General features: G+C 46.8%; 1 protein-coding gene across 1 annotated transcript in view; it reads right to left on the reverse strand.

Annotated features, from left to right (window-relative positions):
• Nucleotides 1-20,821, reverse strand: part of Abca4 (ATP binding cassette subfamily A member 4) — a 104,616-nt gene that overhangs the window by 22,757 nt on the left and 61,038 nt on the right. Inside the window, exons 20-32 of the mRNA XM_021645014.2 lie at nucleotides 19,977-20,061; nucleotides 16,546-16,751; nucleotides 16,143-16,191; nucleotides 13,985-14,247; nucleotides 12,897-13,021; nucleotides 12,318-12,416; nucleotides 11,424-11,610; nucleotides 8,145-8,239; nucleotides 6,377-6,409; nucleotides 4,162-4,267; nucleotides 3,964-4,038; nucleotides 3,569-3,738; nucleotides 2,404-2,581 (exon numbers count right to left, since the gene is read on the reverse strand). Coding sequence (XP_021500689.2) covers nucleotides 2,404-2,581; nucleotides 3,569-3,738; nucleotides 3,964-4,038; nucleotides 4,162-4,267; nucleotides 6,377-6,409; nucleotides 8,145-8,239; nucleotides 11,424-11,610; nucleotides 12,318-12,416; nucleotides 12,897-13,021; nucleotides 13,985-14,247; nucleotides 16,143-16,191; nucleotides 16,546-16,751; nucleotides 19,977-20,061 — 1,671 coding nt within the window. The remainder of the gene's footprint in view (nucleotides 1-2,403; nucleotides 2,582-3,568; nucleotides 3,739-3,963; nucleotides 4,039-4,161; nucleotides 4,268-6,376; nucleotides 6,410-8,144; nucleotides 8,240-11,423; nucleotides 11,611-12,317; nucleotides 12,417-12,896; nucleotides 13,022-13,984; nucleotides 14,248-16,142; nucleotides 16,192-16,545; nucleotides 16,752-19,976; nucleotides 20,062-20,821) is intronic.

Genomic DNA, 20,821 nt, shown 5'->3' on the forward strand with positions numbered 1-20,821 from the left:
GAGAGGGGCTGAAAATGGTGGAAAGTGACTAAGATGAGGGTCACAAGGTGGCACCTCAGGAGCAGAGATATCTGGACAGAATTCCAGGACTGGTGGAAGCTGGCAACCAGAAGCGTCAGAACAAAGAGTCAATAAATTGCTTTGTTCTTAAAAAGAGAAAAGAAAGATACTTTCATCTAACTCAGAAGGCTTCAGGCTGTGCTTGCCACTTCCTTAAGTCTATGATTGCTTCAACATGAAAAACCAAAACCAAAACCAAACAGATGGCACATAAAAGACAAGAATTTACAGTGTCACAGGTGTGCTGAGTGGATTAATTGTTAGTTCAACAATGTCTCCCCAGGCATCCATTGTCTTTCTGCCACTGACTAGCAACAGTAATGAGTACCTTAATTCTAGACCACAGAGCTCAGAGTTCCAGCCAGTGAAAAATCTCCAGTGGCAGGAGGCCTGCCAATGCTGCAGCCACCATCCTCTGGACCTTGAAAGAATGGCCCGCAGGCTACTTTGCCAGTGCTTGGCCCCTTTATCCAACGTGTTCATCCCTTCCTTGTAGCCCTGTCTTTCCACAGGCTCCAAGACCTCTCTGCGTAGCCACATACAGCCCAGGCCAAAGCGTAAATTATATACCTTGTCTTTAAAGTGGAAAAAACAGGAGCTGGGAAAGAGCTCAACAGTAAAGAGCATTTGCAGTTCTTGCAGAGTCCCCACATTGGGTCCCCAGCATCTATATAGCAGTTCACAACAGTTTCAGGGGATCTGATGCTCTCTTCTGGGCATCAAACATGCACCAGGCATGCGTACGTATAGGCAAACATACTCACACACCTAAACTCACATAAAATAAAAATACAGCTAAAAAACAGAAAAGCAGTTAACACTTTTTAACAGTTAGCTTTTTAAGGTAAGTGAGCCCAAGCTCTTTCCTGTTAACATCACCGTGCCGAGAGAAGCTGGTAGCTCCTGAACGGCCCATGCACCTGGGTGCATGAAAAAAGGGAAATCATTCAATTGCTGGTGAAGTCTTCCGGTTTCATATTGTGAGGTGACAGCTATGGTAACAGGTCGAGTGAGGCCAGCGGAACATGTCAGCCAAACCCCTGATATCCAGCATTATTAGTAAAAGCCACAGGAAGAGGTTCATTCACACTGGTCTCCATGAGCTGGTATGTTTCAGCATCAAGAGAGAAGCCTCAATGCTGTTCTTGTAACAAAAGGAAGAGCTCAGGGGCCAGCTAGGGTGACATACACCTTTAATCACAGAACTTGAGTAGCAGAGGCAGGTGGATTTCTGTGAGTTTGAGGCCAACCTTGTCTACATCTTGAGTTCCAAGGCAGCCAGGGCTGCATAGTGAGATCCTGTTTCAAAACACACAACAGAACTACTCAAAGATCTCATTATTCAAGACACCGAGAAAAGGTGGGTTGGTGTCACAGTGGCCCTGTCATATTATAACTAGACTCTTAAAAGTTCCTTTTGGGGGGCTGGAGAGATGGCTCAGAGGTTAAGAGCACTGTTCTTCCAGAGGTCCTGAGTTTGATTCCCAGCAACCACGTGGTGGCTCCCAACCATCTATACTGGGAACTGATGCCCCCTTCTGGCCTGCCAGTGTACATGCAGATAGAGCTCTCATGTAAAATGAATATGTCTTTTAAAACAGCTCCTTTTGGCCCTGTGGCTGTAATGCATTCTAATCTCTCTTTGCCCTCCACCAACCTTGTCTGTTGTCTGCTGCTGCTGAGCTGATTTCTTTATTTTTTATTTTTATTTTTTTATTTTTTCCTAAAGTCTGATCTAATACAGTGAAGATCTGGTCACTTAAAATAACCATTGTGTATGTGCGCATGATATGCATGGGTACACATGCCACAGCTACGTGTGTGTGGAGGCAGAGAACGCTTTTCTGAGGGTGCTTCTCTGCTTCTGCCTTCACACGGGTTCCAGGGGTTGAATTCGGGTCATCCGGCTTGTGCGGCAAGCACCTTTACCCACTGAGCCATCTCACCAGCCCCTGGATACTCTGAAGAAGTACAATGAGGTTTCAGAGCAGTATTTCCAGATTTGGCAAACCAAAATATAGAATGCCCGATTAAATCTGAATTTCTGAGAAAACAACCAGTGACTTTTAGTGCAAGCATGTTACCATGTAACCGTCGAAGTGGGAGATACTCAAGACTTTCGCTAGGAGCTGTTCATTGTTTATCCTGAGATTCAAAGTAGCTATTAACTGCGTCCTGGGGTCTTCTCAGGGATTGGTTCCCAACTGGCTTTTTAAGAAGATGTCAAGGGATGGCAGTCACCAGACTGTTGCCCCAGCAGCCCCGACAAGCTGAAAGCCCTCTCTGCCCAGACGTGCATCAGCTGTGCCCTGTCTTGGAGGTTGGGAAAGGCCTGGTACTCACGATATCCCAGAGGAAGTTAGTCAGCCAGTAGGTGGTGGGGCTCACGCCACTGATGAACTGCAAGTGCTTGGCTTTTGTCACTCTCTCCTGGATCAAGTAAAGCACAAAGCTGGCCGGAACGAAGGACATGGCGAAAATCACACATATGGCCACCACAACATCCACGGAAGTGGTCAGCCTGCGGCAGGACCAGAGATAGGGAAGGTCAGAAACCCAGAGAAGGTATGCGTTGGGCTCTGGGCAGTCCTTATTCAGTCCTATGGTATGTCCCCACGTCCCCGGCTTGAAGCACTGCCTTAATCAAGGCTAAGTGGATAGTTTTATAGGTTGCTTTTTGGGGTTTTGAGAACATCCTAGATAGCCTTCCATTTTATTACGTTTCTACCTGTGTATTATGGTATACACAAATGAGCAATTCCAAAGTCTTCTTAGCTCGGAGGTTTTCTAAAGGCTCTTGAGTTTCCTGCAGCCACAGGCTTACGTTCTATGAAACCACGTCAGAGGAAATAGTCACGTGTAAACTCAAGGAATAGGAGGCGAGTTTTGTAAGACTGGTCTCTGGGACCACACAGAAGGCATTTGGCTTGGGAGCAGGTAGACACTGAATCCTGCCTGAACTCTAGGCAGTCCTGAGAGCTTCCCAAAAGTTTGCACTTCAGAGTGCTTCTCCTCAAATCTCTGTAGGCCTCCAGTAGAGCAAAATGAGTGGCACACGGAAGATCAATGTTCTACCTGAAGCTGAGACATAAGAGCCCAATATTGAGGAAAGCAAACAGCTCCAAAGCATGGCTACCTGATGCAAATTACCAGAAGCTAGAACCATGCCAGGGAAAGGAGCCTCACTGACTATTCCAGGTGCCAGCAGGCTCTTTGTGTCCCGGCAGGGAGGTTACTGGTGTAATTCGGGAGGAACTTGTTATCAAGGGCCCAAAAGTGTAAGTTTATTTTCCAAAATAAATGGGGAGAGGAAAGAACAGCCAAGTAATTTGGTTCAGGAAGCATTTGAAACCAGTCATTCGTATGAGCCCAATGAAATGTCATCACTCAGCCTTGTACCTCACAACACACACACACACACACACACACACACACACACACACACCTCCCTTCATTTTTAAGAGAGAGAAAGAGAGAGAGAGAGAGCCCCCAGGTGGTGGCAGCTCACACTGTGATGTCAGAGAGCTGCTCCTTGGTCAGGTTCAAAGGCTGGCTGATGACAGTGATTCCATACTCCTCGGGGTCCCTGTCCTTGGGCAGGCTGGCACGTAAGATGGCATTGTGAGCCACGTTCAGAAAGCTGACCATTGCATGCCAGCCCTTGTTGTTAAACCACACCTAGAGGGCAGAGACAGGCTGATGGATGCCTGGCCTACAACCCAGGCACCCGAGAGGGGGCACTGACAGGCTGTTTAAAGGAAAAGCTACCAGCAGCAAAAGGAACAATCGTGAGAAGGAGGGAGGGCTTGGCAGGCATTCCTGCCAAGGGATGGAATTTTATTAAGCAGAGCAAAAGCTGTCAACTAATGAGCTCGCAGGAATTTTTAGATTCAGGTCAGGTACCTTAATGTTGTCCTTGGTTTCAAGATGCTTGAGGAAATCTAACATTTCTTTAGCAGCCTCTCTGGTGACAGGACCCTAGAACAGCACAACAAACAAGAAATGTTTCCTTTTTCTCTCCTTCTTCAGTACTTATGGTAATTTCCATCTTCTTTTAAGTAAGTCCAACACTTGACCCCAAAACCCAGGTCCTTTACATACCCCGCTCACATTCATCATCTGGCCCAGGTCACTTAGAAAACCAACAAGTGCTTCCCCAGTGACGGGGATGGCAGGGAGCTTTCCTCCGATGGAAATTCCTCCGTACCTACAAGGGGCAGGAAGATGTCAGTGCCATGAGGCTCATGCCCACCAGCATGATCTCAGCTTCCATAGGGGTACTGCCTGGGCTATGAAGCAACATTGTTCCCCCTCACAAACCTTTCCTCTCCAAAGAGTCCTCCTGCCCTCTAGACATGAAAGCTAATAAACTCACACTCTCGATTCCAAAATATGAGTGGAAGCATATATTTGTCTTTCTAAATCTGGCTAATTTTTATTCACTTCTCTGAAAATTACATGATTTCATTCTTCTCTATGCCAAGTGCCTATGATTTCATACTTCACGTTTTCTTAGGTGGATGTTTTTTAGCTTGACTGTTGCAAACGTGCTTCAGTAAACTTGGATGTGTAAGCGGCTCTGTTGTGTGTTAGCTTATGCTCCTTTGGAAATATGTCAGGGGTGGTTCTGCGTTTGGAGAAACCTCTACACTGACTTCCAGAGTGTCTGAATGTACATCCTCACACATGGTACACAGGCTTCCTTTCCCCTCTGTAGCCTCGACGGCATTTGTAGTTATTTGTCTTCTTCATGACAGCCATTCTCACTGGGGAGAGATGGAATTTCAGTGTAGTTTTGATTTGCATTTCCTTGGCAGCTAAGGATGTTGAACATCTTTCATGTATTTATTGGCTGCTTGTATTTCTTTTAAGAAAAGTGTTCATTTTATTGTTAGTTTATTAGTTTTTTTTTAATTTTTATTTAACATTGTGAGTTCTGTATACATTGTGGCTATCAGTCCCTTGTTGGATGAATATTGTTAAAGATTTTCTTCCATTCTGGAGGCTATCTCTTTCTTGCTGTAATTATTTTCTTAGTTGTGTAGAAACCTTCAATCTGCTCTTCTATCCTGAGGTGTCAGAAACCCTTTGCCTGCGCTTATATTTTGAAGTAGTTTCCCGTTAGTTGTTTCAAAGTTTCAGGACTTGTCTTAAGACGTATTTCCAAGGGGATATAAGTTAAGTTACCATTTTGAATCAATTTTTTTGTATAGAGTGAGAAAGGAAGATCTAGTTTCAGCTGTCTCCATGGGGATAACTAGTTATCCCAGCACCATGTGTTAAAGAAGTATCTTTTTTCCAGTATTTATATATTTTTCCCCAGTGGGGGAATATATATATATATATATATATATATATATATATATATATATATATATGCCATATTGGCATCATTGTCAAAAACCAAGTGGCTGTAGCTGTGTGAGTTTAAGGGTGAGTACTCTATTTATTTTACCCCATTGGTCTATGTGTATATTTTTTTAAATTTATTTTTCAGAGTATAATACAACGACATCATTTCATCTTTCCCTTTCCTCCCTCCCAAACCTCCCACATGCCCCTCCTAACTCTCACATTCATGGCCTCTTCTTTCATTAATCATCGCATGCATTTGCATACATGCATATAGGTATCTTTGAGCCAGCATTATCATGACCTGAAGTCTGAAGCCAGGTGTTGTGATATCTTCATCATTGCCCGTTCCTGGCCTGTTTCCACTTGAAAATTCTCTGAACCTCTGAAACCGCTTGAGCCTCCAGGAGGCTCAAAGAACATGGTGGATTCTGGAGCTGGGTCGGATCTCTCGAAACTTAAATGAAACAGGCCAGGAAACATCTACACTCATGATCTGGGGTCCTAATGTCTCATAAAAACTTGTCTCTTGCCGGGCATGGTGATGCACGCCTTGAATTCCAGAACTTGAGAGGCAGAGTCAGGTGGATCTCTGTGAGTTTAAGGCCAGCCTGATCTCTATCTATGGCGAGTTCCAGGACCATAAGTTTCTGGTGTCTGTCTCACGTGAAAGGTAGGACCTCCCAGATCAGAACATTTTGAAAACTTCCCAGGCCAACACTGTAAAAGTGACTGTGTGGAAAGAGTGCCACCTACTGAAATGAACTTCCGAGGTCCCCTCCAAGGGCTGATTTCCCAGCCTTAGTCAGGGCTGCCCTAACATATTTAGCTGAGAGAGAGAGAGAGAGAGAGAGATTGCTGCACAGTGCGCGTGAACTCATATTATCTTCACCCTCAGCATCAACTAAGTTCATGATCTAACAGTCATACCTGACTGCTTCAGCACTCCCAAATAGTTTCTTACCTCTGTTCATTGACCCAGTATTTGCTCTTTAAGCTGAAAAGCAAAATAAAGTCACGTAATAAATACCATAAGGATAGCATTAGCATTACATTTTCTTTCTGGTCATTGGGACGTCTCTGTCCTAGGTATGTTTTTGCATTTCCTGGTATCTAAGCAATGTAGAGTGGAAGCTGGCATGCCTGGAGACCCAGGGGTATCCCTACAGGGAGAAAGGACTGCTATCTTCTAACCCTGGCTCTCCCGGTTGCCTCCTGCATGCTGGACCTTCTCACTAGCTCTTTGGTGAGGCCTCATGCTGGACCAGTGAACCCACTGTGAACCTAGAAATCATGGCAACCATCATGCCAGTGTGGAGTGAAGCTTGAAGCTTCCCCCTCGCCCCTTCACAGTGCACAAGCAATTCTAACAATCACCTGTGCCCTTGGTGAAAGTTCTAACTTACCTCATTGCATTCAGTCAAGACACTGACTTTTGGGCATTTGGAGGTACGATAACGTGGTGAGGAGACTCTAGTCCCTAGCTTTCAAGCTGGCCCTGAACTGTCACTGTCATCAGCCATTAAGTAAAAATCAAAACTTCTAGATTGCAAGTTTGCTATTGAGCCAGGTTTAGAGCGGTTTGTCGCTTATTGAATTAAGGAGCAAACTCTCCTGCTCCTCCGCTTCTGTTTTTGGATTGGGCAATGTTTGTTTGTTGGTGTTTTGTTTCATCTGTTTGTTGGTTTTTCACCACTAACTTGGCTCTGCTCTCCCAGCAGCTGTTCACACCATCTGCACTTTTCTTCAGCCCTTTAGGTCCATGTATAGCTTATTCAGACTGTGGTATGGGAGGCGACTGTTACACTGTTAACATGACACAGTTTGCTTCCTTTGCAAACCATAGAGCACTTGCAGCTTGCGGAGTGGATCACACTTCCTTAGGGCTCTTTCTGGCAGGTGCTTTCGTCAAGCTGCCTACCGTGATGGGGGCTGCTGACGGTCTTGATAAGAACAGCTGCAGAGCGAGAGATCTAGATAGTAAAGTGTTTGCGGATATGTTCAAGGGTGGTGGTGACAGGTGATAATGAGTGTAACAAGAGCTAGTGCCTGACCCAGGGGCGTGGAACCAGATGCTGTCCCCTGGTCTTTCCTCTCTCAATCTCCTTTTGCTTCTCTTTCTTTTGTCCTCCCCTTTATTTTAAGATTTTTTTTTAAATGCACATTGATGTCTTGATGACATGTATGTTTATGTGAGGGTGTCAGATCCTCTGGAATTGGAGTTACAGACAGTGGGCTGTTATGTGGGTGCTGGGAACTGAACCCAGGGCCTCTGGAAGAGTAGCCACTGCCCTTAACTGCTGAGCCATCTCTCCAGCCCCGCTTTCTTCACTTTTACTCTTCAACTTCCCCCCTTTTCTCCCTACCCCTACAAACTTCATCTCTCATTCTCAACTCCTTAAGGTATAAGGCTTCCTTATTGAATACGTGTGTGTGTGTGCGCGCGCGCGCGCGCGCGCGCGAGAGAGAGAGAGAGAGAGAGAGAGAGAGAGAGAGAGAGAGAGAGAGGGAGGGAGAGAGAGAGAGAGAGAGAGATACTTAAAATGCTGCCCGGGAGAAAATTTGACTATTTATCTTACACTCTTAAGGGACAGCTCAGTTATTTTTTTCTTCTGTGAGGCCCTCACATTCTGCTGACACCCTCAAGGGTCAGCAGTGGGGAACTGACTTTCTGCCATGGTTGATATTGTTGCTAGGCAGCCAAGGACTACAAGTGTGACTGGGTCTCCTACCTGCTTTTTATGAGAGCAGGATACGTTTTTACCAAGTAGTCGGAGATGTTCCTGTTGGTGAGGTCTTGCAGGACTTCGGTGCTGCGCTGTATCCTCTGGGGCAAAGAGACACAGTGAAGATGTGGGGATTGAGACCTTAGAGTTTGTGAAACTGATGTTCTTCTCCAAAAAGCATTATCGACTCAGAAGCTAGGAAACACTGAACCGAAACCCTGACGACTTCCCCATTCCCATATCGTGATGTGGGAGTCATCGTTGGTCCCGCCCCTTTTCCTCTCAATCCATCCATCTGCAGAGAGCTTAACTACAGAACGAACCTCCAACATATCTGTCTTTTGCTTTCTGATCCTGTCATCCCAATCTAAGCCACCACCTAGACCTTGCCTAGACCTCCCCAGAACCTTCCCTGCTGTTTCCATGACTCCATCCACCGTCAGATTGAGTTTTAGAGATGAAAATCACCCATCAATCATTTCATATACCTTCCCAGCGCTCATCTCACAGGAAACATTCCTTTGTCTGAATCAACTCAGTGCCTCTATACTAGCCCACGTATGACATCATCTCTGTGAAAGCAGAGTCCTTCTCTGACTTTCAGTTTTCATACTCCTAGTACCCAGCATGCAGCTATAAAATAATATATTTGTAATGCAAATGAAATAATTTGAATAACACTTTATATGTCACAAATCACTTTCAAAAGATATCCTGAGATTTGGGGGAATTCAAAATTGCTAGATTTTTGGCCACCAGATGGCAATATCACACAGTGTTGAGTTTCTTGGGTTAGTGGCTGGCATAGGTCAGTCAAGAACCTTGGGCAATGCTCCTTGATCACTTCTCCCTGCAGGAATGACCTTGCCAGCCCAGAGAGGATGAGGATTCAGACAGTCCTGATAGGATCTGATAGGCTAGGGTCAGACAGTAGGGGAGGAGGATTTCCCTATCAGTGGACTAGGGGAGAGGGATAGGGGAGAAAGAGGAAGGAGATGAGGGAGGGGGCTACAACCAGGATACAAAGTGAATAAATTGTAAAAAAAAAAAAACATGGGCAAAAGCATGCACTCTGTCCAGATTGCCACACAGAAGTGGCTGACAGGATTAACCTATCGGGTATTAAATCACCATCAAAATGAATTTATTTTTCATGTGTTTTCTAGATCCCTCCCTTTCCCCATGTGATTCCTGCTTTAATTCACATTCTTCGTCACAGGCCTTCTCCGCTAGGTGAAGAAGTAGCAGCCCCTGCACACCCGCAGTATAGCAGGGACTGTGGCAAATCTCTGTGTGGAGGATCCCACCTCTTGCTTTCAGAAAAGAGCACTTTACCAAGAAAGGGGAGTTAAGAAAAGTGGGCCAACTTGTGTGTGGTTGGCCTAAGCTGAGGACCCGCATCTGACTCCACTCTACTGTTCCTCGAATTGGCCACAGTTCCTAACCAAGCAACCAGGGCAGCGGGCCGCAACAATTGCTGATGCCTGGGACAGTTTGTGATGGACCGTTCTCTAAAACTTCCAAACACAACATTCCTGCTTTATGTCTGTATGGAGTGGAAGTCAGGGATGGGGCACCTCACGACGCTGTCGAAGGGATGTTGGAGCAGGAAGGACTGCTGCAGGGCATGGTATCTGCTGCCCTGACCATCCAGATGCTGTTACTGCCAGTTCCCATTCACCACCTCTGAACTAGGGCCTTCCCTCTGCATGGGAAGGTACTAAATGAGGGTGAGCCGATGTAAACGCATGCACACTTACATGTATATGAATGTATAAGCCTGTGAGTGTACGTTTGTGTAAAAGAGGGCGTGGCTATTCAGATGAGCAACATTCAGTTTTGCTCCTAAGGAGACGAAAATGTTAATGAGGAGCGGCAGGGGTGAAATGCAGACCTGCCTAGCTCCTTCCAGGACTGAGCTTTCCCTTAAGGACCAACGGCCAATGCTACTCTGAAGGTGAGTTTCTAAGTTACACAGGCAGGGAAGGAACCTCTGTGTAGCAGGGTTTGAACTTTTCTTTTCCCTGCCCAAATCCTAGAAAGTCAGGGACGCCTGCAATGTGCCAGTCTAGACGTCATCCAAAGAGTGAATATATTGCTTGAGAAATACAAAAGCAAATGCTTTAGATTTTTTTTTTTTTTTTAAGAAAAAGATTGACACGGGGCCGCTTATGAGTCAGCAGCTTTGGTACATGCTATGATAAAATCTAGTTGTCCTATTCTGTCTTCTTCCTGCTGCTATTGTTGTGGCTTTTCCCATGGGCAAAGGCTGTGAGAACGAAGGTGACAGTCCCCAGTCTCTGATACTGGGTTGATAATCGGTCCTGTCCAGGGACAGCTAAGTAGAAGGGCTACGCAGTGCCTGGAAGTCTTCTTTGTACACACTTAAACCATTCGTTGTATATTTTTCTTCATCCCATCACTCTACTTCCTAACAAAATAGGTTCTAACACTCCGGCTGGAGAGCTGGAGGCATGTGGGGCTCCAAGAAACTTCATGTCAACTTTGACATGGGCGAGAGGCAAGCTGGATCTTACGTTAGCCACTGTTAGGTGCCGGTTGCCATCACTTGAGCTGACTCTAGTCCTACATAGTTCATTACCCACATTATTTCTTTGAATCCTTATGGCAAGGCTATGAACTAAGTGTGGCTCTCCTCAGCCTCCAGGAGAGAAAGTGATGAAGGCTCAGAGGCCTAGACACCAAACCATGGCTCCCTTACTCCCGTGTCCTGTAACACATGAACTCTTTAGGAATCATCCGTATATTGAGAAGTAATGAGAGAGGCCATCCAAGGCAGGCTACATACAAGTCACAGGGAGAAAAGCGAGGCTCCCTTGGCCTTGAAGGTGCTCCCTAAAACCTCCAGGAGGCCTTGCTCTGGTCTGGAGCACAGGTCTAGACAAAGCACTGCTCCGAGTACAATCGATGCCACTCTTGCAAAAGAAAAGTTGCTGTCTGTGTGCGCGCATAAACCTAGGCACATAGCTTATTTCCCACCCTATCTGTCCTCCCCACCACCGCCCTGCTTCCTTCCTTGTGATGAACATCAAACCCAGGGCCTCACCATGCTAGACAATCTACCACCAAGCTCCGCCATAGCCTCCATAGCAAGGTTAATGAAAACTGTTGACCAACACGTGGGCATGTTAATACTAGAATATTCATCACAACATTATTGAAAATGGAGAAGAAATTTTAAATCTAAGTGACCAGCCGTGGGAAACAATGTAAAAGCAGCAGAAGCGCAGGAAGAGCCTGCGCCTGTGGGAAGGACGCGGGTACCTGTGGGGGTGGGAGGCCCCCAGCTCCCTCAGGGCACTCAGGCAGCATGGTGAGCTTCTCTCGGGTGCTGCACTTGCAGGAGGGGGAAGGGTGGGCCGCTGTCCACTTCTGCTTCTGGAACAGGTGGGTGAGGTTCGGGGACACGGGCGGCGTCTTCCAGGAGGTTGAATTGCCACAGGGGTACTCCCTCGTGGGGAACGAGAAAATATTCAAAAGTCAATCCCACAGCCTGATTTTTTTTTCTTTTTCTTTAAATTCCTACAAAAGAGGGATGGTCGCTAGCTGAGCTGGCTCTTTCTTTGCCTTTCCTCTCTCAGAGCCGGGAATTTCCATCCTGGGGTTTAGACTGTGCTTAAGGACTATCAGAACTGGGGTCCTGCAGACGACAAAGCAAAGTCTAGGGAATAACCGTCTAGTCTGTGGACGCAGCTTTGTTCTATCTGCTCTTGCTCTTGAGACATGGAGAAACACAATGGAAGGATCCGAAATGTGATTGGATGGAAACAGGTGGTACAATTAGGCTGAACTGTAAAGATCCCGGTGGCTTTTGACTATTTTTTACCACTCTCTTTTCTATAGTTACAGCAATGATGGAGAGCTGGCATAGAAGTAACTGGTGCCTCTCAAGATCCAATTGTATAAAATCACATCCTGCATCTTCTTCCACCCCTGTTTAAAGTTTTGTTTTTTTCCCCAAATGAGTTTGGGTGAATAACGTCAGACAACAAAACATTTCTATATTGAGACATATAGAGCTGTTGATGGTGGAGGCTTCTGAGGATGGAAGGAGAAGCTGGGAAAGTGCTGATCAGAGACACGGACATGACCCATATAACACAGGGAAGGATTGGGGGGGGTCTTTCCCACACTGCCGGGCTGCCTTTGGGGACTTACGGAAGCCACTCTTCCTTTAGACAACGGTTGCCGAAACCTGGCCTGTTCAGGAGGACGTCTGCCAGTACTTCGAAGTGTTCATTGTTGGGCTCATCCATGCTAGAAAGAGAGAGAGGCTTACCCAGTAGTCGGAAGGGCACAGAAGGTCAAAGGCCACTAACATGAAGAGGTAAGTGTTTACTGAATGGCTGGTCCATGCCAGGTAAGTTTGTGAGGCGCTGAACGCCAACTTAGAATGGCTGTGGAGCTCCTGGAAGTGGGGTAGCCTACCACACACCTAGAAGTCTGAGGGCAGATCATCTGTGCCTCAAAAGGATGGAGCTCTGACCCCCTCCCCCAGGCTTCACATCCTCTTCCATTAGCTGCTGCTTATTCCACAGCCGCTGGAAGCACTGTGTACCACACGGCTCAGCAGTCACGGCTACATTATCTCTCCTTCCAAGAACAACGCCAGGACTCCTTCCACCTTGCTGAAGATTCCAGGGAAGCAGGGAGGTCAGGACCCTCCCAGCAAGCCAGTGTTCCAGGAACATCACACATCAGAGAACGATGGTGACTCCAGGGGAAGGATCTACGCACCTGAAGAAGGTATATTGATGCCCATACATCCAGGGGTGAAGGGTCAAGGCTGGAAATTCACCAAAAGGAGGCACAATGACAGAAAGCATCAGAGCCAAAAACACAAAGGTGGCAGGGAGAACAATCTGCAGGAGAAATAGCCATGGAGATACAGGCTGAGGTAGGAGCGACGATACACGCATGCAGGAAAGCATTCAATGCACATACATGTACATGCACCCATGCACACATGCAGCAAACATTCTTTTAAGTGTTTATTCTCCACTTCATATTCAGATGATGGTAATTAAGAACAGGTTTCTAGGGAAACATCTTACACAAATGTATAAGGCAATATATGTAGAAGGAAAAAGAATGTTCCAAGAATCTCAATGTATGCCATGTTCAGCCAGAGTCTAAAAGGCTCGCGAGTCATTTAAAGAACGACTCACAATACTTGCTTCTTTTTGAACTCAGGTTTCTTTTTTTGAATGAAAAATCTATAGAGAGGACTGGGCACATAGCTGAGGTGGGATGAAGTATTTGCCCAGCATGTATGAAGCCCTGAATTCAGTCTGTAGCGCTGCATAAAATTGAGCTTAATGGCGCATGCTTTTATTCCCAACACTCAGGAGGTAGAGGCAGGATGATCAGAAGTTCAAGATCTCTCTTGGCTACATAACAGGTTTGAGACCAGTTTGGGGTACATGAGACCCTGTCTCAAAAGAAGACAATGGTCTTGATCTTTGGATCATTAGAAAAAGGAATGAAACATATAACTCTATAACATATAACATAACCTTTCATTATGAAAAGAGAAACAACACTAGAAAAATAGGATGTGGTACTATCCTATTTTTTACTCTAAGTGAGGCCCAGACCTTACAAAGAAGGTTTACAAATCCCAGAATCAAAATAAAGGTTTGGCAAGGAGGAAGTAGAGCTGAGAGGAGCTGAAGAAAGTGTTCTGGGTGGTGTTTGTACCCACACAAGTGGATGCTCCTGAGAAGATGGAATTGCAGGATCAGTACCACAGACCACCCTTCCCGGGGTGAGGGGACATTGGGGAAGGAAGAGCTCAGTCAAGGCCAAGCTGGCCACAGTGGTACCTGAGCCAGAAAGTCCTTGTGGCTGCGGACAGTGTGGTGGAATCGCTTGACTAGCAGGGCCTGAACATGTTGAAGAATCAGCCGAGCACCTGTGTTGAATGGGACACCGGGATCCTGTGGCTCTGGGGACGGTTGGCCCTTAGGAGGATCCGCTTGTCCTGGGGAGCAGGTGTGGGAGGCCCGAGCAGGCGGCCTGACCTTCTCAGTGGAAACCGAGCAAGGGTGCCGGAGACCACCATGCTCTCTCTTCTGCTGAGTGCCACCTAAGGGATATGGGGTCAATCATTTGAAAACAAACAAACAAACACACATACATGAGAGATACTGTTATATACAAATTTTCCCTTCCAACATCAGTTACTCTTCATTCAGAGAAACAACGGGGCAAGGTCTCACTCTAACCAACTGTACTTAGCTATCCATACTGTGGGAGGTGGTGAGAGTGTGGAATGGAGGGTTGTAGTTCAGAGAATAAGATCCATTAGTCTATGTGGCTTTAGGCCATCATCCTACCTCAGTAAGCTCAGCTTCCCCTAGATGGGCCCGGTCTCTGTTCTACCTTCCTCGTGATATCAAGTAACGCAATGATATCAGGTGTTTTGTCAAGTATAAAGAGCTGTCATGCAAGCATGAAGAGGATTTATGCCCAGGAGGGTCTTGAGAAGTCTTGATCGTGGATCGGGTGCTGTGCAACGCTTTGACATGCATCTCAGTGATTCTCATTTTCCACATGGAAAAACTGAGGTTTGAAGAGGCTGAGTACCATACCCAGAGCCATTCGCATAGTCAAATGATGGAGCTTGGCTTTGATGTTTGGTCTACCGCACTCTACGGTTAAACTTGGAGCATCTTCCCTTGACTGCCTCTGAAATGTGCACCTCTGTGCCCATGCTGACCAGTCTTCAGGGTCTGACTTACTACTCTAACAGGCTAATTACTAAAAAGCAGCATGCTGTGCAGATAAAAACTCCCTAACTTTTGAATCTATGCAGCTTGTGGTGTATTTTAACACGCCTTCATTCTTGCCTTGATTAACGTGACTCTTGGGCTTCGGGTGAGTGCAGAGAATTCAAGTCCTGTCTGCAAAGACCTTGGAAGAGAAACTGGACCCCCGCCGTGAGCTGCTCCTACCTTCTGCAGAGGAATCACCCCTTCCCCTTCTGCCAGGATGACTGCTTCAGCAGGCCTACACATGACCTAGATGGGTAAGCTGGGACAGATATGGGCTGGCACATTCGGTGACTGGTGATAGATGCTTGGTCCCTTAGACCCACATTACCTTAGGATGTGGGAGTAAAAGTAGAAATTCCACAGGGAGGAAACACAGCATGGGAGGCATGATGATGTGTCACACTGGGTAGGAGGAGGGGACTAGTGACCCAAGACAGCAAGGGGGAACTGCTACATATCTTTGCCTCTGAGCATCTGAGCAGGGGAGAGGGCCCAGCAGGCCTATTTTAGCAGAGAAGGTACATGCCTCTTTTTCTATTAGAATTGGTTTGCATTAGGGAGACAAAGTACCCTTCTTCTACTTCCATTCCCTCTGCAATAAGTCCACAACACTCACAATGCTTTGGATGGCCGTGAGGCATCAAAAGCAAAGGGCCCGGGCTGACCCAGGCATATAGCAGAGAGAAGGCCAGAATCCACAAGAATTTGGGTCCACACCATTTCAAAGTCCACAGGTTACTAACTGCGGGTTTAAAAGTGTTTTTTCTTTTTTTTTCTTTATCTTGATCTCAAAGGGGTCAGGAGACTCTAACTAGCATCTGGGTTGTATTAACTGTCATCCTTATCTCTAAGCACTCTCTGCTAGCTATCACTCACACAGAGAAGCATGGACCAGAAGCCTGGTAGAGAGGACGGGAGATGACGGTGACATGACAGGAAAAAAGAGACCAAGGGTGTGGGAGGTAAATTTTAGGGGAGAAATCTGCCAGTCTGGCATTGATAAGAATCTGATTCACTCAGAATGTTCCTATCCAGCCAAATCAAATTGAGTTTCTCACCCACAGGCACCAAGAACACAGAATGCAACACTTGGGGCTCTGGCACTGGGAAGGATTGAATGGCTGCTTTTTACTCTTCCTGTAGATTATTATTATTTTTTTTTTTAAGATCACATCTAGGGAAACAAGGAACAGGACCAGCACCATACCTACAAACATAGAGCCTGAAGCAGAATCCTCCGTGACCTTCAGAAAAATCTGTTGAGACATGAAGAGAGAATTTGGTTCAGACATTCCTACTTCCAGAAAAATCTAAACCTAGTGCCATTGTACTGGGCATTGTTTCACCATGGCAAGAAAGGCAGTCTAACTATCTGAGAATGCAGTCTTCTATAAACGCAAGCACACGGTGACCACAGCTGCAGAAAACATGTATGCATGTGGACTGAGGTAGGAGGAAGCCAGCTGAAGACGGAGAGAGTGGCTACACTGGGTGGGGGGATTACGGCCATTGCTTTTTGTAAGATTTGGCTTTCCGGTTAGGCTTTCACAAGAGCTGCCTCTCATGGCACTAGACGGAGACCCAGAGACCTATTGCAGTCTCTGCCTTACCTCTTCCAGGGGAGTGTCAGAAATTCCAAAGCTGCTGAGCCCTAGGTCAGCCAGCGTCTCCTCCAGCTCTCTGAAAAGGCTGGCATAAGCTCTCTGCTTGAAATTCTTGTTTGGAAGGAGGAAGATAAGTTCTTGACCAATGCATTCCACCAACTTTGCCTCTGGAACATGGTGGTGCACCAAATCCATCAGCTCCTTCACATCTCCTAGGGCAGGACAAAAAGACCGATGTCAACTCTGCTCAACCTGTTCTAGAACCTGGAAGACTGTGAGGTCTCCTGGGCCTCCTATTCTCTTCTACACCCCACTTGAGAAAGGGGCAGATGGCCACCACCACCTCCTTTTCTTCCTCTCTCTACCCATCTTCCCTCCTCTTGTGTGTGTGTGTGTGTGTGTGTGCACACAAAAAGTCAGAAACAAGATCTCAATAGCACAGGCTGGCTTCAAAACCTTTATATATTGACTCTGATCTTGAACTCCTCCTAATCCCACTACCTCCGCCCTCAGTTGGATCAGAGCTGTGTACAAGTACACCGCCCTCGTGGTTTTGGTGTATGTGTGTTTCTGTTTGTTCTGTTCTTGTTGTTGTTGTTGGGACAGAGTTTTACCTTAGAGCCCACCTTGGCGTGTATCTCCATTTGGTATGGCCTGAGCCACCTGAGTGCTGGGATTAGAGGCACAAGCCACAGAGTTGGCTCTCGGTGCCAACTCCTTGCTTTTAGACTTGATATTTACCGAATCTATTCTTAGCTTAGTTGACTCTGGCAAACATACTCCAGGTGGCTCACTGTGTCACCTGAGGGAGGGCCGGTTTCTTCCTTTGTTCAGTCAAGTGTGCTGTTGCCTCAAGGAATGTTAACTTGGGTGAGTCCTTTCCTAGTTCCTCATCTGTGAAACGGGAAAATAACTGTGCCCACTCCGAGACTGTTTGTGTGGATGATAACGTGCACACAGCGCATGGAATGGTTTAACTTCTTGGAGAGCTACACCGCTTTCCCCTGGGCTGTATCTGTCCTCTCAAACAGACCAAGGCTCACTAGCCAGCGACTGCAGAAGGAGGCTGAGAAGCCCCAGGAGAGAATGGGGTTGGCACCGGGAGTGGGGTGGGTAGCACGGAGTATCTACTTGATAACTTTGAGCAGTCAGAACCGGATTTTATGGCCAAGCCTGTATTAGTTTGAAATTGAAAGCCTAACTTTAAAAAAACAAAAACAAAACAACAACAAAACAGAACACGAGTCTCGCTCTGTAACTCAGGCTGGCCTTGAACTCAAAATCCTCCTGCTGTAGCCTCCTGAGTGCTTGGATAATAGGTCTGTGCTGCCCTTATCTCAGAGAGCGCTGCTATTCAAGCCAGTTTTCTCCAAGACTCAGTATCACCCATGGGAGTCTCCTCTTTCTTTCAAAAATGACGTGGTTGGAATATTTCGCAGCTCCCCATTGAGATCCTGTACAGAGCTGTGGAAGGCTTCTGTGTCACACCTGCAACTGTGCGATTGTCTTTAGTCCTCAGTGATCTCATACTGAGACCGGGGAGTTCTTCACTGAAGGAAATAGCTCTGCCCCAGTAGCTTGTAGGGGTCACACTCATTGTTCTCTTAGGAAGGAAGTGGGACCCAGTCACTGGATTCCCAGGAATTGTGTCTTAGTTATGGACCAGTCCTCAGAAGTGTCCATCTGGCAGGGAGGTCTGGGTGTGTGTGTGTGTGTGTGTGTGTGTGTGTGTGTGTGGTATGTGTGTGTGTGTGTGGTATGTGTGTATGTGTATGGTGTGTGTGTGTGTGTGTGTGTGTGTGTGTGTGTGTGGTGTGGTGTGTGGTGTGTGTGTGTGTGTGTGTGTGTGTGTGTGTGCAAGTGAAAAGCCAGCCAAGGAGGTAACTGGAGATGAAGGGATCTCTCCTTCCTAATTGGGGGTACAACTTCTTACTTCCCACCATCACAGCATGCCCATTCTATACAAAGAAAGTATTTTCATAGAAATAAATCCATACTTTAAAAAACTCGTGCCAGCCACAGATACATTCCGACTTGATTTTGATGGACTGGCAGCAATTAAACACATTAGTATTGACTTATTTAAGGAAAACATCAGTGTCTTGACAGAGATTCCAAGGAGACACTTTCAGCAGCGCAGGAGGTACAGCAAGATGAGCAGGACACGAAATCCAGAGACACAATACACAATACAGAAATGCTTTCTGTTCAGCACAGAGTACACAGAGAACGGGGAGTAAATGGTGGCGCTGGGACTCCGAGCACATCCCTCGGGTGTTTGTTGTTATTTGAGGGAGGGTCTCACGGTGTCATCTTAGAACTCCCTATTTAGGCCAGGCTGGCCTAAAACACAGAGAGATCTGTCTACCTCTGCCTTTCCCGGGACTGAGGCTATGTGCCAATGCACCTGCTGCCCCTGCCCCCCACCCCACTCCACCCTACCTCACCTCTTTGCTGCTGCCAGGTTTTAAGCACAGCACATTAATATTGTAAAATTTTCTTGTTCTACTTAGTAGATTCTTAAGGTTTAGGGGGGAAATGCATTAAATGGGAAAGTGTCTTTGACAAGCACACACTTTCCTTTGCTCGTAAAGCTAGGTCAGTACCTAAGTTTAGTTTTGCTTTTACATAGGATTTTAGGGCATGTGGCATTCCACTTGCAAAGGCATCCTCCCGAGAGGCCTGGAGGTGGGCACTAGCCGAGAATGGAAATTGTTGTTAGTAAGCTTTTGGGACCCTGAGCTCTCATCTGACGGGTGAACAATTTCGTGTGCAGTGCACGTATTCCCTGTCTGTCTCTGGAGATAATGAGGGGCCTCTGAGAGGCCTTACCTTCAAAGGGAGGCTCAGTAGGAACATGGCTAGCACTAGAAAGTGTGTGACACTGCAAGAAGATGTCATGCATCCTTTCGACCTACAAGCTCACCTACAGTTCTCCAAAGGCTCCCTGTAAGAGACGTGCAAAGATGGAGAGATGGCTCAGCAGTTAAGAGCACTCACTGCTCTTCCAGGGGCCCTGAGTTCAGTTCCTGGCACCCACACAACGGCACACAACTATCTAGTTTCAGAGGATCCAATGCCTTCTTCTGGCTTTGGCAGGCACTTCTCACTCACTTTCGGACATGGCCATACACCCATAAAATAAACGGTCACACCCACAGAGTAAAAATAATAAACTACTAAAAGGAGAGAGAAGCAGAGGGTGCCTTGGCACCCTCAGAGGAGTGGACGTGTCCACCTCTAGGTGTATGACTTTAAAATCACCTTAAGAACGAAGGAGAAACAGGCTCAAAGAAAAAGATGAGCAACTGCCTCGCATTGGGCTCCAAAGCACGCCTTATGCTCTCTTCACCCCAGCACATCACAACAGAACACACCCAACGACATGGGAGATGCTCACTGAGCCAGAACTCAGATTCAGTCTGCCCAGCCCTTACCATCCAAGGCCTGTTCTTCGGTTATCTCGTCCACGTGGGCTGGACACCTGGTGGAGAAAGCCTTTGATGCGCAGCTGCAGTCTCTCTGCAAGAGGCGGACAGAAAGGACTTGACGTGATACACATCGCCAACGATAGCATCTTCATGGTGCCAGCTCCTGTCACCACCGCTCCGTTTGTCTCTCCTCACCAACTGTGGCCAACATTTTTTTTTTTCCTTCTTCACTCTTTAATTTACTAATTCATCTGAGTGTTTCGAGGGTGTAGCTGCTGGATTTTTAACCCAGAGGGAATGTGAGTCAGGGAGAGAGAGAGAGAGAGAGAGAGAGAGAGAGAGAGAGAGAGGCAGAACCTCAAAGCATCCCTTTGGCTTGTCATTAATCATGCGGCAACTAGAGAGACATTCTGCTCCCCTCCCAACCCCGGTGGAACGAGGCTGTGAAAATCTACCAGGACAGGAAAGCCCACTGATTCCATTTACTCCAGAGGCATAAATAGCACCATGGCAGAACACTTTGAACAATCTGAATGTGAGGGACACCTGTTCTCAAGGAGCCCAGGAAACATTCATGACACTTTATGCCATTTGTCTCCGCTGCATCCCTGCGAAGCAGAAGCCGGCGCCATCAGCTTCATCTTCCGGGTGAGGAATGACGGCAGCGAAGAACAAAATCACTTCCTCGGGATGACACAGTAGACTAGGCCTGGTTCTGAGAACACACAGTGGTCTCTGCTGGTTGCCCCCCACCCCTACCCCGTCCTCACATCATTTTTAGGCTATAGTTCCCAAGGATGTCTTTCCTTAGATTTCATTTACCACTGGGATTCGAGTTTAATTAGGACCAT

This window comes from Meriones unguiculatus, chromosome 10, assembly GCF_030254825.1.
Source record: "Meriones unguiculatus strain TT.TT164.6M chromosome 10, Bangor_MerUng_6.1, whole genome shotgun sequence".
In the NCBI taxonomy this organism is placed as follows: domain Eukaryota; kingdom Metazoa; phylum Chordata; class Mammalia; order Rodentia; family Muridae; genus Meriones; species Meriones unguiculatus.